This window comes from Labrus mixtus, chromosome 6, assembly GCF_963584025.1.
Source record: "Labrus mixtus chromosome 6, fLabMix1.1, whole genome shotgun sequence".
NCBI lineage: Eukaryota > Metazoa > Chordata > Actinopteri > Labriformes > Labridae > Labrus > Labrus mixtus.
The window spans coordinates 8,367,955-8,383,894 of record NC_083617.1 but is presented as its reverse complement, the minus strand read 5'-3'; the positions used below and the strand labels follow the sequence as shown (position 1 = coordinate 8,383,894).

Genomic DNA, 15,940 nt, shown 5'->3' with positions numbered 1-15,940 from the left:
AAGCCAGGATTTCAAACATCATCTGATACATCAAATGTCAAACTCCGCAACAACTCTGTGTCTAATACGTTGAACATATATATAGAAGCCAAGGTGAGCAGGTACAAAGCAAAGCTGTTCCCTCCTCATGCTCCTGAGGAAGCTGCAGGGAGGCACCCAGCCAGCAGATGGCGCCAGACACAAAGGCCCCACATGACATGGGAGGAAGCTGCTCCACCACTAGTGCAGTTTTAAGTGGAGTCACCGATTTTTGCAGCTTAAAATTACCCAAATATGAAACAAACAAAAAATTTATTTACATCTTTTCACCCCATAATAGTTAAAAACTAAATCGTGACAGACTAAAATGTGCTTATTTTTTTCGGTTCCCAGGAGAAAAGCTTACTTTCCTCAAAACCTATTCCTCATAATTCAGCTATTCAAGATTACCAGGTGAGCTCGCAGAGCTCTAGTGCAGCGCTGATACCAGAACTGATCATCCTCAGTGACTAAGAGCAGCTTCCCCCTACACAGCACGCAGCCAGCCGCACTCTCAGAGCTGGGAAGAACGAGGTTACTTTACTTGGCTTCTCTACGATACCACCACCACCACCACCACCACCACCACCACCACCCTCATCATCCCCACCATGATCACTGTAGCGGCGCTGCTTCTGATTGGCCGAGATGCTGCGCGTGACCTTGGGATGGGCGGGGGAAATACTTGAGCTGTTGTTGATGTCACTGGTTGGTCGGGCTCGTGTACCCAGGATGCTGTTAGTCAGGGGCTCGCTCCCCTCGAACTAAAACACAGAGACACACGATGAGGGATATGCACAGAGGAAATAGAAGCACATTTACTTCTCGTGATGTCATCATGATGTAAGAGATGTAACAAACTGACCTCTGGGGCTTTTCTGCCCAGTAGCAGGTAGGTGGCCATGACATCGTCATACTTCTGGCCTTGTAAAGACTCTGTGATCTCATCTTTAGGGAAGCCCATCGTCACCATGAGCTCTGATGGCGGGAAGATGTCAACATAAATCACACTGTCAGGATAGTAGGAATGACATTAAGCATGACATCTACACGCACTCGCATGCTTTAACACACACACACACACACACACATACCTATTCTGGATGAATCAGTGAAGTCCGCCTCAGGCTCGATGTAAGGTTTAAGCTCCTCCTCCTCGTGACCCACATTCATCCAATGGTCTTTCATGATTTGCTAACAAAGAAACAACAATGTGTGTCCAGTGAAATTATTCACAATTATTTCACCTTCAATTTCATTCCTCTTTTCCTGGCAGATCATTAATCATGACTCACATCTTGTAATTATAGGTTACAACGGTTGAGTGCAAAGACACAGCTGATTGTTGATTTTCTTCGTGTATCTTTTTGATCACACGTTCATCTTAGGCAGCGCAAACATGTTATTATTAGAGGAGAAATCTTTAGTATTGAACTTCAGCCTAGTTCTGCGTGCAGTGGCGGTACTGACTCTGGTCAGAGTGAATCTGAATGGAAATGAAAACTAAATAAAGTTTGCAAAGGAAAACAAGCTACAACCATCTCTAATGATGAGCACGCACTGACTACAGCATCTGATTTGAATGCTATAATCAAAATGTTATGCTGGCTTAAAAAATATCATCTTGTGCCACTTCTTTTAATTAAAAATACTGTTTCCAAATCTGACATACAGTAACCTGACATGTTCTGAAGGTTAATAATGAACACAATCAGCAGTTATGCTGTCAGATGACACAACAAACAAACCAGCACGCTGCTCTGCAAAACATGTGTTGATGGTGAACAAATACACCTCCAAATATGGTAATATGGTGATACCTCCAAACTGCCTCGTTTGACAGGGTTGAGCACGAGTAGTTTCTTCAGCAGGTTTTCACAGTCTGTGGACATGTAGAAAGGAATACGGTACTTCCCCCGCAGGACCCTCTCCCTCAGCTCCTACATACACAGACAGACATTAAATGAGAAATTAGTGACAAAAGTAGCAACAAAAAAGCAGCATTAGTCATTTTTGCAGGAAACTGTTGACCAGGCCCTCAAAACAACATAACACCCTTGTTGTAGGGTTGATATGGTGAACATGTTCGCAAACGAATTTACTATGTATTCAAATGCAGCTCCATCATTCACTCTTTTTTTTTTTGTTCAGATTTTGTCTCTTCTAACCTCTGAGGGGAACGTCTGTCACTTAAGCTTCTAAACCGAATCTAAAGCTAGTTGCTAACTGTTTACACGTGCAGGTTAAGGTTCAAATTTCACCCAAGGTTAAATAAAAAAGTTGCTGTTTGTGATGGAAGACAACTATTTTTCTGATTAAAGGTGCCTAAAATACTCTTGATTTAATTTAGATTTTTTTTCCCTTTACAAAGCCTCATGAAAAAAAACAACATCCAACATTTGACCAAACATATCTAATCAGACATTATGAATATTAGGGCTTAGGAATCTTTGGGTGTCTCACGATTAGATTTTGATTCTTGGGGTCATGATTCGATTCAGAATCTATTTTCGATTCAAAACGATTCTGGATCCATGGATTCAAAGTCTATTTTTGAGTTAGTACATACTTCAGGATCTACTCCAGTCATCTGTGAGGCTGGCTGAATTTCTTGTTGCTCTATTGGGCATTGTACTGAGTTAAAGAGCTAGCCTTAGCACTTAGCAGGGAGTGACTGATTAGCCCTCCAAAAAATAATATTTTTTTGGAAGTGCAAATTTATTCTGGGCTTATTTCATGACGCAGCACTCAGTTAATTGTCTGTTTTAAACCACTAACCTGCCCGTTTACATCATTTACAGTCATTTGATCAATTATTAATGTGAAAATATTGATTTGTGCCGTTTGTAAAAAGCCCACGGATCAATCCGCCCAACCATGCATATCAGATTTTCACTTTTCTTTACCAGCTGGATTCATTATGGTTCCAAATTAAATATTCAGCTTCATTATTTAAGACGTGTGGATGAATCCGCAATACTACCAAACAATGGATGCATGAAATTTGACTATTCATTCAAACATTTTAACTGATTATGAAACGCCTATGGTCATTTCCAGAATATGTGTTGCTGCAATTTTCTTTTTCTCCACATTTGGAAGTAATGAAGAATCATTAGTCATCATTTTTTAAATAACAAGCATTTAAAGTCAATTTCTCTTTTTTAAAGTTATTTTTTTGGCCCTTTTGCGGCAACTGAGGAAAAGACAGTTTCTGTCCTTTGCTTGCCCCCTTACAAGGACATATTAGTTATTTTCCAGCTGGTCTAAGGCAAATGTTTCAGCCACATTGAATAAAAAAAAAGGAAGCTTGGGACAGAATTCAAACCTTCTCACTACTGCACACCTCACCAAAGTCTTCTTTATGAAATATATCCCTAGAGATTCAGGACTCTATGTTATGATGGTGAAGTGGGTTATAACTAAATATCCAGTAGAGACATAATAATATAAAAAATACAGTCAATCATACATATTTTAGTCATACAACCTTTAGATTCTGTCCGTCAAAGGGCAGAGATCCGCTGACCAGTGTGTAGAGGATGACCCCGAGGCTCCAGACATCCACCTCTGGTCCATCATACTTTTTCCCCTGGAAAAGTTCTGGAGCAGCGTACGGCGGGGAGCCACAAAAAGTGTCCAACTTACTGCCCACAGTGAACTCGTTACTGAAGCCGAAGTCTGCGATCTTGATGTTCATATCTGCGTCTAACAACAGGTTCTCCGCCTGAGGAGGGGAGAGGTGGTTTTAGATTTTACAGGTATTATTTTTATTTATAATTTATTTAAATACAACACACACATGTCATTACTGTAATCTACATGTGAGAAATAAAGAGTTGAACTCCTCACCTTAAGATCCCTGTGTACTATCCTCCTCTGGTGACAATACTGCACTGCCGACACAATCTGAAATATATCAAGAATTTCATAAACCACTATATTAGTAATAGAAGTATTACAAATATTAAGAGAGACGATTCACAAAGTATTTACAGGAATAAAAAAATCTAATAGAAGAACAGAATTACAAGAAATATATCAAACAAATACAAAAATAACTGAAATTATTTACACAAGTTTTAACCTATTAAATGTAACATATACTGTGAAGAGTGTTTCATTTTTTTAAAGCCCACTGCAACATCTTAAGTTTGCTTTTATTTCAACAGATTATTCAAAACTTAAGACGTTTTAAACATAACAAAGCAAATCAGCTTTCATGCTAGCAAGGCTCCACATTAGCTCCAGGTTAATAAAAGTATACATAACACAACATTAACGTGTAAATTGTTGGCTTTTTTCCCACAGGTTAGAAAACTAATCAAAGGTAAATATCATCAGGTAAGCACCTTATAGTCAAATTCATTCAATTTCTTCCTCATGTAAACTTGAAATTCCCCTCATGTAGCTAACTTTGCTATTGTCCTCAGGATTGCTAACGGCTGATAAAACTAGACAGGTGTACATATTTTTAGGTAAAACAACTCATTTGTTAACCAATAAGCCTTCGTCACCACGCTACCAGTTCCTAGTTTACATCACATTTAGCTAAGAAATGACTAAATGCTAAATTGAAGTTAAGTTAATTTCATTGAATTTTGGAAAATGTCAAACCCAAATGTGTTTCATGCCAAAGTTGCAGGTATCCTGTGACTCACTGTCATTGTGTTGCTAAGGCAGTTGACAGCAAAATTTGGCCAACATATGCAAGAATAGCTACAACATCAATCAAACAGTCAACAACATACTGTTCTTTGACAAACGCCACCCACTCACTCTGCTCTCAGGCACCACGTGAACACTTTCACTTGAAGCTTTGGTTTACCATGACCTGGATGACTGAGAACCTACACAGGCTTTATGTGTTGATCTTTCTGTGCGGTGACACACACACACACACACACACAAACTGCCCACATTGTGAGTCATCCAAGACCATCAATGAGAGGTTTTAAAAAGAACAGCATGGCCATCAAAGACTTGCTTTAAAAAGATGTTAAGCTTGAATAACACACTCAAGAAAAAGGATTCAGATTCTGTTCATCTTTAAAGTAAAAGCCAACATGAATAAGGCTACTAGAAACTGCTGTGGATTCCTTGCTGCTCCAGAAGCACCACTAGGTGTCAGAGCAGCATCTTAAAGGATCTCCTCTTTTCTCAGGCCAAGCTATCAGAGCTTCAGCTTTCCTCTGCAGTCGGTGACGAAGCCTGATCATGGTGCATGCAGGCTTGCCCCTGAAAACATTAAATGGAATGACGACAAAGGCACGACGACGATGATGATGATGATGATGACTCACCTGTCTAAACTTGGCCCTGGCCTCCTTCTCCTTCATTCTGCCGTGAGCCACGAGATAGTCGAATACTTCTCCTGGAGTACATTGAGGAAAAACAGAATCATTAATCAGAACACAGTCATGATTTGATATCATCTTTGTCACAGATAGGAAGCATTTTAAATATACACATCATAAGTAGCATTGGCAATAGTTTACAGGAATGCATATACAGAGTTTTATCATTTTTTTCTGTGTTGAAGAGGACATAAAAGACAGCTTAAAAACCACATGAACTTGTGGTATACAGATCTGACAGTTGTTGTCTGTGCTGTGTATAATCATTTAGTGGCTCTAAAACCAGTATTGTTGGAATAACAAGCATCAAAATCAAAGCAAAAGTTTCCCCATTTAGTGGTCATGGATGAATGCTTCACTCACCACCACTGGCATACTCCATCACCAAATAAAGGGTCTTCTCCGTCTCGATCACCTCAAACAATTTCACTGCAGGGGAAAAATGGGAGAGAGAGAGAGAGAGAGAGAGAGAGAGAGAGAGAGAGATAGAGAGATGATAGGATAAAAAGATTAGCTACTGAGAAAATAACATTTTTAAAACATTGGGAGGTCTTAGTTGGTGTTGGCTGAGTATAATGCTCTGATTAGAGGACCCTGGTTATATCAAAAGATCCCAACCTAATTTAAATATTGTTTATTAACAAAGTAGCACAGTGCATGGTTGTTATGTATTAGCAAAGGATGAAAAAGATGGAAAATGCATTTTAAGAAATAGCAAAAAATATGAACATTTAAACATAATCCAGAATGTGATACAGTTTTATTACACATGGTGATGCAGCAAAGAAGGGGGCTTGTTTTAGTTTATTAAACTTCCATGACAGATCAGGTGAAGTTATTGAGCAGTATATCGAAAATCTCGCTTGTGCTAATGCTAATGCTATTGTGCTAATACTAGGATCTTCAAACCAGAGAAAAGCGTTAATTAGACTGGCACTGCCCTTATTTTGAGATTTTTTTTTAAGAGAACATTGTTGCAGGGTGTTGTGCAACTCGCTATATGAATCCAGATTTATTGAAATATTACAGTTCAGCTGTCAAAAAAACAACAACAATGCAGGCATTTTGAACTCACCTATATTTGGATGATTCAGTAACTTCATTATTCGGACTTCCCTGAAGAGCTGTGAAGACACAGAGGAAGATTTATTGCAAACACAGTTTGAACGACTTCCCCAGCAGAGTAAGAAGTCGTCAGAAAATGTTATTAAGCACTTGTTAAGGAGCTGCGTGAAGGGAACTGTGCCACAATTAACTCCAAAGTGAGTCTCCATCTGAAGCTGGATTACGCTCAGCGGGAACACGAGACGACCTGAGGATCATGGGCCTACTGTGCTGTGTAAAGCAATATGACTGGTGCAGTAACACTGAAGCACTCGACTCTGCCCTAAACAGATAAGGGCCAGAATTACAACTCCACTGACATGCTGCAGTCCAACCAGCTGGCTGCTCGGCCATTCAAACACCCAGTCAGCAGCATGACACAGCCTGCCACTGCAGAGGAGCTGTACACAAGGCTTACAGCCAGGCATCTGGTATATAATGTAATCATCTTAAAAAGGACATGCAGGAAAGAGCAGCACATTTATAGTGACGCTTTTGTTTACTGCTTTTCTCCTGCGGTTTACAAAGAAAGCAGAATTTGAGCTCCTTTACATGGTTTGTTTTGACAGGATACTTTCTTAAACAGTTTTACGAGGTACCCCGTAAAATGAAAAAGAATACCCCTCAATCTATTTTCTACAAGAAGTTTTGAGATCATTTAAACTCCTCTGTCCTCAGCGTGACTGTTTTTGTCAGACGAGCTCCTGCAGCCACTTAGAGGTGCTGTTGAATCATTTACATTCTGCTGATTCTCAGCCGTGCTCGGGCTGTGTTTGAGTGTTACATTTCAACACTCACTCAACTGGGATTATGCATCTACTGCTACCTGAGACAAAACACAGATTTTTGCCACGAGCTCACCACTTTGATGGGTTCTGAGGGACGCTTTCATCTCCTGCCTGTTACAAAATTGAGAGAATCGACTTAACATATCATTATCGAACATGTCACTTAGAAAACAGGGCTGGACCCTGCTGTGGTTTGCAATGCTTGTTTAATGTCTTCATATTATTATTGAGTGCTTGCCACTTTTCTAATGTCCTTTTAGGCCTTACATAAATGCAGTGATAGTCCATGTTTCTAGGTCATCAAACACAACCATCAAACCAGTGTGAGCAGGCCTGACTCTGTGGGACGGCTCAGCTGAAGTCTAGTTCAACAACATGGAGGTACTAACTCTCTCTCTAATTCCTGCCTCTGTTCTCTGTCTCTACTTGCTCGCCTGCTGCTCTTCTTCTTTCTTTCTGACACCTCTCGTCTCACTTAGCACACACATGCAGCACACAGAGAGCAGCTGAGGAGGCCTCGAAGAATGAGGCTTCTATATTGTACCAATCTTAAAAGAAATAAGACGTAAAAAGACAAAGGAAGGAAACTTTTTTCTTTCTAACAAGTACTTTCCATGGGCCTTATAGCCTATATCTTATTCTCCTGCACCAAAAACTAGGGCTCGACTGATATGGGATTTTTGGGGCCAATACCGAAATCAATATTGTGGAGAAAAAAAATCAGACACCCACATATCGACCAATATCATTCTTAGATCTATGTTCGATCTGTAGAGATAGATTGATATAGATATGCATCATTTTATTGTGTTGATCCCTAAAATGCAGTTATCAAACATTTGTGGAAAAGATATGCAGCATGAGATGGTCATACTGGAAGATGGTCCATCAACTGGAAAGTAACTGCGCATGTACGTGCATCACCGCTTGACACTCTGGACGGTGATAATGACTCTTGTCATCCATATAGCGCCCTCTGTTGGTGAATGAGAACTGTTGGTGTAATATGGTGATACTCAAATCAAATGCTATTTGACTGGTGAATAAATCTAATAATATCGGCGCATATCTGCGATAAAATTAGCCGATACCGATAGTCACTTGATATGCTAATATCGGCTAGCCGATTAATCGGTCGGGCTCTATCCCACATACTGCCGTAACACCTTACTTGAGCACTTAATGTGTATTAACCCACCACAGAAAGTCAACAAAAATGCACTTTTTAATCAAGTTGAAGTTACATATTCTTTTAATGTTTGTCGACATTTTTTAAAGATTTATAACATCATTAGACCACTGACAAGACAAAGACGACAAATAAGTTTATATGAAGAAAAAGTATAAAAATATTATCTCCTTCTTCCTGTGTATCATAGACTTGTCAAAGCATGAGCCTCTCTTTTTCTACTCAAGTTGCTAAATGCTCATGGTTTAATGTTGGGTCTTTGTAGATAATGTAACAATAAGTAAGGACTTTTAACTGCTACTTGTACAGGGTCTTGAAATAACATTTGTTATGAATTGGTGCTATAAAAATAAAGATTGATTGAAGTTAAAAGGTCTTATCAGAGGGTTGTTGTCTGATGTGCTTGTGTGTTTATTTGCAGAAGGCTACGATTTCCTTTTGAGATCACTAAAGAAATCTAAAATGGCCATTCTTGCAGCTTTCACAGTTTGAGCTTGTTATGTTGCCATGTTTGTTGCCGTAAAAAAAAATCTACAACTCCTGCGTGCTTCTCGTGTGTGGCAAACCCTGCTCCATATTCATAAGCTGCTGTGTTGGCCTGAGAGCTCCCCCCGTGGAAACAAGTCAATTAGAGTGGAAACACACTGACACAATAACAGAAAGATGTCCTGCGGTGCACTAGAATAAACACACAAGATTCATGCTCAGATATGCATGTGCCCAAGCCTGTGCATGAATATGTGACGCATCTGTCGAGACAGACCCTCTTTATTATCCTGAAAGAGTGAGGGGCTAAAGAGTCAGAGGCATTATCTCTGCCTCTTACTGCTGCCTCTCGGTCTGGGTCTCTCTCTCTCACTTTTGTTTACGTCATTGCCCTAAAGCCCCTCACATGGGAAGCACGCATGCAGCCACTTCCTAACAAAAATTAGAACCAATCTGAGAACGGCGGTGGAAAAACCACGACAGCAAACAGGGCTTGTCAATAAGAGTTCAATAGGGATTCAGCCACCATTGAGGCTGACAGATGATGAACTTGGGATCTGGGATCCAGTTTACTATTTATTTTAAATATATCTACAACCACAAAGGGGACGTCTCAGTGAAGCATTAAGCGTTAGTATAAGGCACCATGAGTAAAGGAAACAATCTTATGAGTTAAAATGACCTTTTTTTTAATCTAAATAGATTTAAAATGTTCAATTAGGAAAATGAATTGAGGTTGTGGTTGCAGGAAACGGTAACAAGAATATCGTCACAAACAAAATGTGCATCACAACATGAAAACACACCGTTTCCAATGCGCCTGAATCTCAGTAGTCTGTGCCAGTGACCTACTTCTAGCCACCCAGGGGCACCCAGACTCCCAAACTAGCCTTAATCACAGCAGAGTCCCCATGCAGAAGGAGCAGAGCAGCAGATATCAGACTGGGAACACTTACAGGAACTGGCTGCACTATTTCAGTCACAGCAGCACAGCTGTTCATTCAACTTGGAGATTATTGATAGGCTGAGTAGCCTGGAAGCCCTCATCATTCCAATGAGCGTGTACATGCGTGTTTGCATGTGCGCCAATAGTACTTCAAAACCTCAAATCAGTTAATAACCACTGCTCGCTGTTTGTCAAAGAAAGATAAAAGAGGCAGAAAGACAAACAGAGGAGCAGACGAATGGATCCAAAGTGTCACTGACATTTAGACAAACTGTCCTGTCCTCGACTCTTGAGCTGCTGAAAATAACCTCAACAAGGAAAGACAAGTCTCTCTGTCCTCATAATAATGGTCTACATCACCAGGGCAGCAGGCTCAATTTTTTTTTTAAACTCTAATTCAAAGTCCGAACCAGACTGAAAACATAGAAACATGAACACATAAATCCATATCTAAGCAGGGTTGACATTTGATTTGTTTTTGTGATTCATCGCAGACAACAGAGCTGCCTGACAAATCAGATTCCACTCATCTGAACAAGACCACAGCTCCTCCAGCCTGAAGGCTCATTGGCCAATGCAGAGTGGCATGCACAAGACAGATGTAACCAACAGCCATTAAGAGAGCGTGACCTGTAGTGTGCTTTTTGCAACTGGCAGAAAATACTGAAAAACAGTAAAGGTATTAATCACCAATCAACAAGATATGCACGATCCACTTTTTTTCTATTCGGATACGACACTGATTACGATTTATTTCGAAATCCTAAGTACCAGTGTTATTGTTGGTGTTATGTGTAAGGCTGTAGTAAGCCCGGCATTGCATTTCTTATTCAAATAGCAAAATATATATATATATATATCAAGAAATAAAAATGCAACAAAAAAACAACATTATTCCAAAGACAGTTATTTGAACTGTGTGCAGGCTCTTCATGTCCAAACAAGTAGCAGCAAAAACTGTAAAGTGTAAGTGAAATATTTTAAACTGAGGTGTAAGAGTGGTACTTTCACTGTGCATCATATAGAAGGAGCTGTTTCATCTCGTCCGAAAGTCCTGATGGAGACGAATTGTTGGCACTTGCAGTTAAGTGCCCAACGATCTTTCTTGATCCGTCGACGTGGATTGGCGCCGTCAGTCCGATACAAGATATGTAAATTATGTAAATATTGGACACGATATCGATTTTACATCTGAACTGTTCCATCTCTAGAGTCAACATCTTGACCCTTTTCTAAATGCAGATGTGTTTCACAATAGGAACAAACCTTCAGTCAGTGTAGATTGAAACAGCTCATCTGTCATGACTAGTCCATCAAACAAAAATCTAACATATTCATAACTGCTGCCCTGGACACAATGAAAAGAAATCAGTCTTATTTACAGATTAGGAAGAGCCAAAGAGTGACGGGACGGTGGGATGAGAGCAGTGTTTACTCAGTGCAAGAGGGGATTAAACGAGAGGTCTATTTTAGGGCTAAAATGCCTAAAAACCATGACAACGTCAACATCCCTGACCACAGATGACATGTGATGCATTTCCTGTGGCAGATCTAAGGAGTTGCTTTGAAAGCTTAGTTGACCTCATTTCCTGTTACACTGCAAAACGCCACAAAGTCACAACAGAGAGCGCCAGTGGGCCGTAAAGGAACAGACCAGAGCTTCATTCTAACCTCATGACTAATTTTGGCTTCCGCTAAACCTCTTTTTAAAATCAAGTAATCCAAGAAAACACCAATGTGACCAAGATAAGCTAAAAGACAATGTGATAAAAGATGAGATGTACGCTATCTCTGCTTTACGGATCACACTTTTAAATCTACAATTAGTTAAGTAAGAGAATGTGTAGTGTTGTCACAATACCAAACTTTGAATATACATATGATTAAATTATATAGATACCTCTTTCGAGGCAACTGCAACAAATGTAGCAACCATAATATGACCCATAAAAGGGTCATTTCTTGTTTTTTTAATCACCATAAAGTGCAGGAAAACACCTGCACAATATCTAAATTGCATAAATTTGTTGGCAACTTGTCAGAATCCAAACATATTTATTTTAAGCTTCAGTACTGGTTTTTACCATCATTACTTAAAATAACTGAGACTTTATCATTTCCAAAACGTGAAAAGTATCAAAGTATTGAACATTTTGACAACCTTAATGCCCAAGTTTGCATAAGCGAGTAAATTAATAGCTCTCATAAGTACAGGAATGCGTTTTTCATATGTGTGATGTGTTGCCAAAACTGTGTCCCAAACGAATACACAAAAAAAAAAAAAAGTTTCTGCCAGCTGGAGCCTTTTGCATTAACTGAAGGATCTCCTGCCGGTGTCTGTGTGTTTCATACAGGATTGTGTGTCTGTGTGTTTCATACAGGATTGTGTGTGTGTGTGTGTGTGTGTGTGTGTGTGTGTGTGTGTGTGTTGCTGTATAGGATCTGCCAGATCTCTGGCTGTGCCTATAGAGCCAGATGGTGAGCCCGCAGCCCGGCTCCTCTGAGACCATAAAAAGAGAGCTCAGTGGCATTTTGACGGGCTAACATGAAAGAGCAGACGTTCACAGTGATGCAGCCAGATCAACCTCACTCACGTCTAACACACCCTGACAAACAAACAGGATAAGTTAAAAAAAAAACAAAAAAAAAAAACCTTAAATGGTACTAGTGACTTTTACAATCCTTCCAAAGATTTCACCTCAACACAAAGTATTTCCTTAACTAAGGCAGAGCAAAGTAAGGAGACAAGGTCAGCTGAGACTCCACCACAAAGTCCTTCAACCTCTGACGTCCAATCCATGCATGTATAAGTCATGAGTCATTCAATCAATCACCATTATACCCATCTGCTGTTTGTATCAGCCTCTAGAAAAAGACATCTCTGCCACAGAAACAGATATTAAACCATGTAAGGATACAATGTGGAAGATCATTTCCTTATTCGAGAAGCTGTATTGCTGTGATTTGTAACACAGAAAATCTAGAAGTTGTTATGACTTCTGTTCTTTGTCAGATTTCCTCGGTGTTCCTCAGGTCAAGATAGGAACAGGGTGAGCAAAGCAGCCCAAAAATCTGTACAACTCGTCCTCATCCTCCAGAATTAAACATGGTGACTACCTCAAGAAAAAAAGATTTGAAAGAAATTGGATTTTTTTTGGTTACATTTGCATCTAAGCACATTTTTAACAAATGCACTACTGAAAGTGTAGGAGTGTGCCTGTTGGATGGGGGAGGGGGGGGGGGAGTCTCAGGAGGCTGAACGTGACAGTTACAGTATGAGAATAACATTTGACCGGCACAAGGGCAAACACAAGACAAGGTTATTAAATCATGTGACCGACTAGAGATGCTGGAGCCGACTAGCAAAGGTGATGACATGAACCACTTAGTTGACTAAATGCCACATCCTACAATCACTACAAACCCTAAACACCAGGATTGAGCTCAACTACCTGTCAACAGTGGTGTTTTTTTTTTCTTTTACATGATGTCAACCAGAGGAAAAACTGTGTAAAAGGTTGGTGTTGCCTTTAATGCATCCATAGCAGAGCTTTTACAAGGATAAGGCAGGAGACTCTGAGTCAATGAGACAATCGATTCAATCCAGGAGACGACTGCTGCATTATAAAGGCAAGCTTCTGCATTGCAGATGGCACTTATGTATACCATTACAGCAATCTATAGAACAGGAAAAAGGATATCAACGACAAATGCAGAGATAAACCTGTCTTCGCATTTGGATACAGATACAAAACGCTCGAGATTTAACACATGAAGTGACATGCACATGCAAGCTTCAACTTTAATGTGCAGGCATGATATTACACCCACAATCCCCCTAATAAAGACCTGTACATATTCACACTCTCTACTGCAGCTGACATCTGAAAAGCCCACTGAATAATTGATCAGAAAGACCCTGATTGGTCAACAGCCTCACATGATACGTCTGCCTTGCCCATCTCCAGGCAGCGGACAACATGACCCGCCAAGTGTGTAACTACTCATGACCTACAGAAGTCCCAAAACGACGAGGACGGAGTCCGTTTATATTCAGAATCGTAATGCCACAAACACACACAATGACTCTAAATGCTCATTACTCTGCTGTGTGTGTGTGTGTGTGTGTGTGTTGGTGTGTGTGTGTGTGGTTGTGTGCAGATTAGAAGCTGCATAATAGTCTGTTTAACAAGAAAGCTCGCACAATGACATTTATCTCCAATTGGATGAGTAGGGAACTGAATGCTTGAAATTCTCACAGCGTCTTTGTGCTGATTGGTTGAAGAATTGAAGTTGGATCCCATTAAGATCCAAGTGAATTACAAATGAGGAGGACAATGCTGGAAACTACATAGCACTACAAATACCCCTATAGTCTACGGTATTGTTTTTTTTCTTGTTTTACAAATTCACAAGTAGGATCTAAGCTCAGAACAAAATGTTTAATGTAAGTCACATTAGCCTTTTAAAACGATACCCTCACCCTGTAGATTTTCCTTGGTGACACATTGAGTGAACGCCTCTCAAATTTGGTTTGAAATAGTAAAATGACATACTGTACGGTGGTGTTTTCACACATGGACACATTTTTCACTCATACTCTACGAGGACTTTTCCCCACGCCAAAACCCCTAACAAAACATATGTGTGAAGTCAGGTTGAGCCGATGTGTGAAAAGCAGCAGGAAATATTCAAGAAAATTCACAAAAGCCGGCCACAAGGAGTGATGACGTTCATATCAAGTGACTGGGGCAATTGTCATGAACGTGGTGAAGCCGCTTCATTCGTTTTTCTGCTCTCCTGAGCCCCTCCCCCCCACCCCCCCCAACTTGCAGCCTGACTCAAGTACACTTAAAGAACTGCAGCTTCATTTTTTTTTTTTTTTTACAACAGAGGTCGCTGCGCGATTAAGACCAATTCTTTATACTGTGCGGGTGTGGCCGATCACATTTACTGACATCTGCCTGACACTACACAACAGTGAAGCCTGTGACAACCAATGTCCTGCAGCCTCATATGCTGAGCTGTCAGAGTCACAATCACGAGAGACAGCAGAGGCCCTTTCATCTGAAAACCATTTACCTCAACTATTCACTAAATTGTAAGTTACAAAATCATCTTCCATTCATATCATAGTGAGGAGTTATCATAGATATGCACTGCTAGCATAGAATGATGGCTCTGTAGGGTTAGCCAATACCATATTTTATTCATGGAATTAAACTTCCTAACCCGCTGCTCAACAGCAACTCGCTAAAAAGGATCATCAACAGCTCGGACTGAACACCCACACACACAAATAAACGCCTGACAATGTTGAACACCAAACACGACAGCCATCAGAAGTCAGTCGACAAAAATCTAAACAGCTTCCATGTGACAAGTCTTATGTTTAATACACATAATGAAATCCACAACTTTCAAAATAAAGGTCCAAGCTTCAAAATCATCATCAGAACAACATGTAGAAATTAAAGGGAGAATATTTTCAACGTGAAAGAAACAAATTTTCGATGCTGTATGATGCCTACTATTACATCGTAAAAAAGGCTTTTTGTGGATGAAGGTTCCCAAATACTTAAACTCCTCTCATTCCTACTCAGACCAATGCTCAATGGAAGGTATACTGGGGGGGGGGGGGGGTAATTGTTGCTATGATTTTGTCATTAACACGGCTTGTTAAGCAATATTTTCTTACCTTGGCAGTCTGCAGAGAGACAGAGGCCAAGTGATCCATCAAGACATAAACTGTTAATGTAGGTGTGGAGGCTTTAAATGGTCCATTATTATAATGACTCATAACGGCAGTAGCTTAGCAATTTGTTCATCCTGTACAAAACACTTAAACAAATAAAAGAGTAGCAATGACGAGCGATGCTACGATAGTGTCATGACCGCCAAATTAAATCTTTCTCCCTGCAGACCACCATTATTTTTTCAGACGTACAGTAGATGAATGTTGCTTATGCTACAGGTCTACTGTTGTCTGTCAACAGTTTTATCCACCGTGAGGATATGTGCATGGATGTGGGTGTATGTTTAATGAGCAGAA

The 15,940-nt window shown here is 40.1% G+C and overlaps 2 protein-coding genes across 5 annotated transcripts in view; one reads left to right on the top strand and one right to left on the bottom strand.

The window, feature by feature from the left end:
- Window positions 1-10,572, top strand: part of chata (choline O-acetyltransferase a) — a 125,724-nt gene extending 115,152 nt beyond the window's left edge. Inside the window, exon 16 of the mRNA XM_061039854.1 lies at window positions 10,563-10,572. The gene's annotated coding sequence lies outside the window, so the exon portion shown is untranslated. The remainder of the gene's footprint in view (window positions 1-10,562) is intronic.
- Window positions 1-15,940, bottom strand: part of LOC132975353 (serine/threonine-protein kinase MARK1-like) — a 31,521-nt gene that overhangs the window by 5,047 nt on the left and 10,534 nt on the right. For all 4 annotated transcript variants that reach the window (XM_061039851.1, XM_061039850.1, XM_061039853.1 and 1 more), the window contains exons 4-12: window positions 6,451-6,499; window positions 5,739-5,804; window positions 5,322-5,392; window positions 3,871-3,927; window positions 3,509-3,745; window positions 1,839-1,958; window positions 1,113-1,212; window positions 884-996; window positions 629-782 (exon numbers count right to left, since the gene is read on the bottom strand). In XM_061039851.1, the coding sequence (XP_060895834.1) occupies window positions 629-782; window positions 884-996; window positions 1,113-1,212; window positions 1,839-1,958; window positions 3,509-3,745; window positions 3,871-3,927; window positions 5,322-5,392; window positions 5,739-5,804; window positions 6,451-6,499 (967 nt within the window). The remainder of the gene's footprint in view (window positions 1-628; window positions 783-883; window positions 997-1,112; window positions 1,213-1,838; window positions 1,959-3,508; window positions 3,746-3,870; window positions 3,928-5,321; window positions 5,393-5,738; window positions 5,805-6,450; window positions 6,500-15,940) is intronic.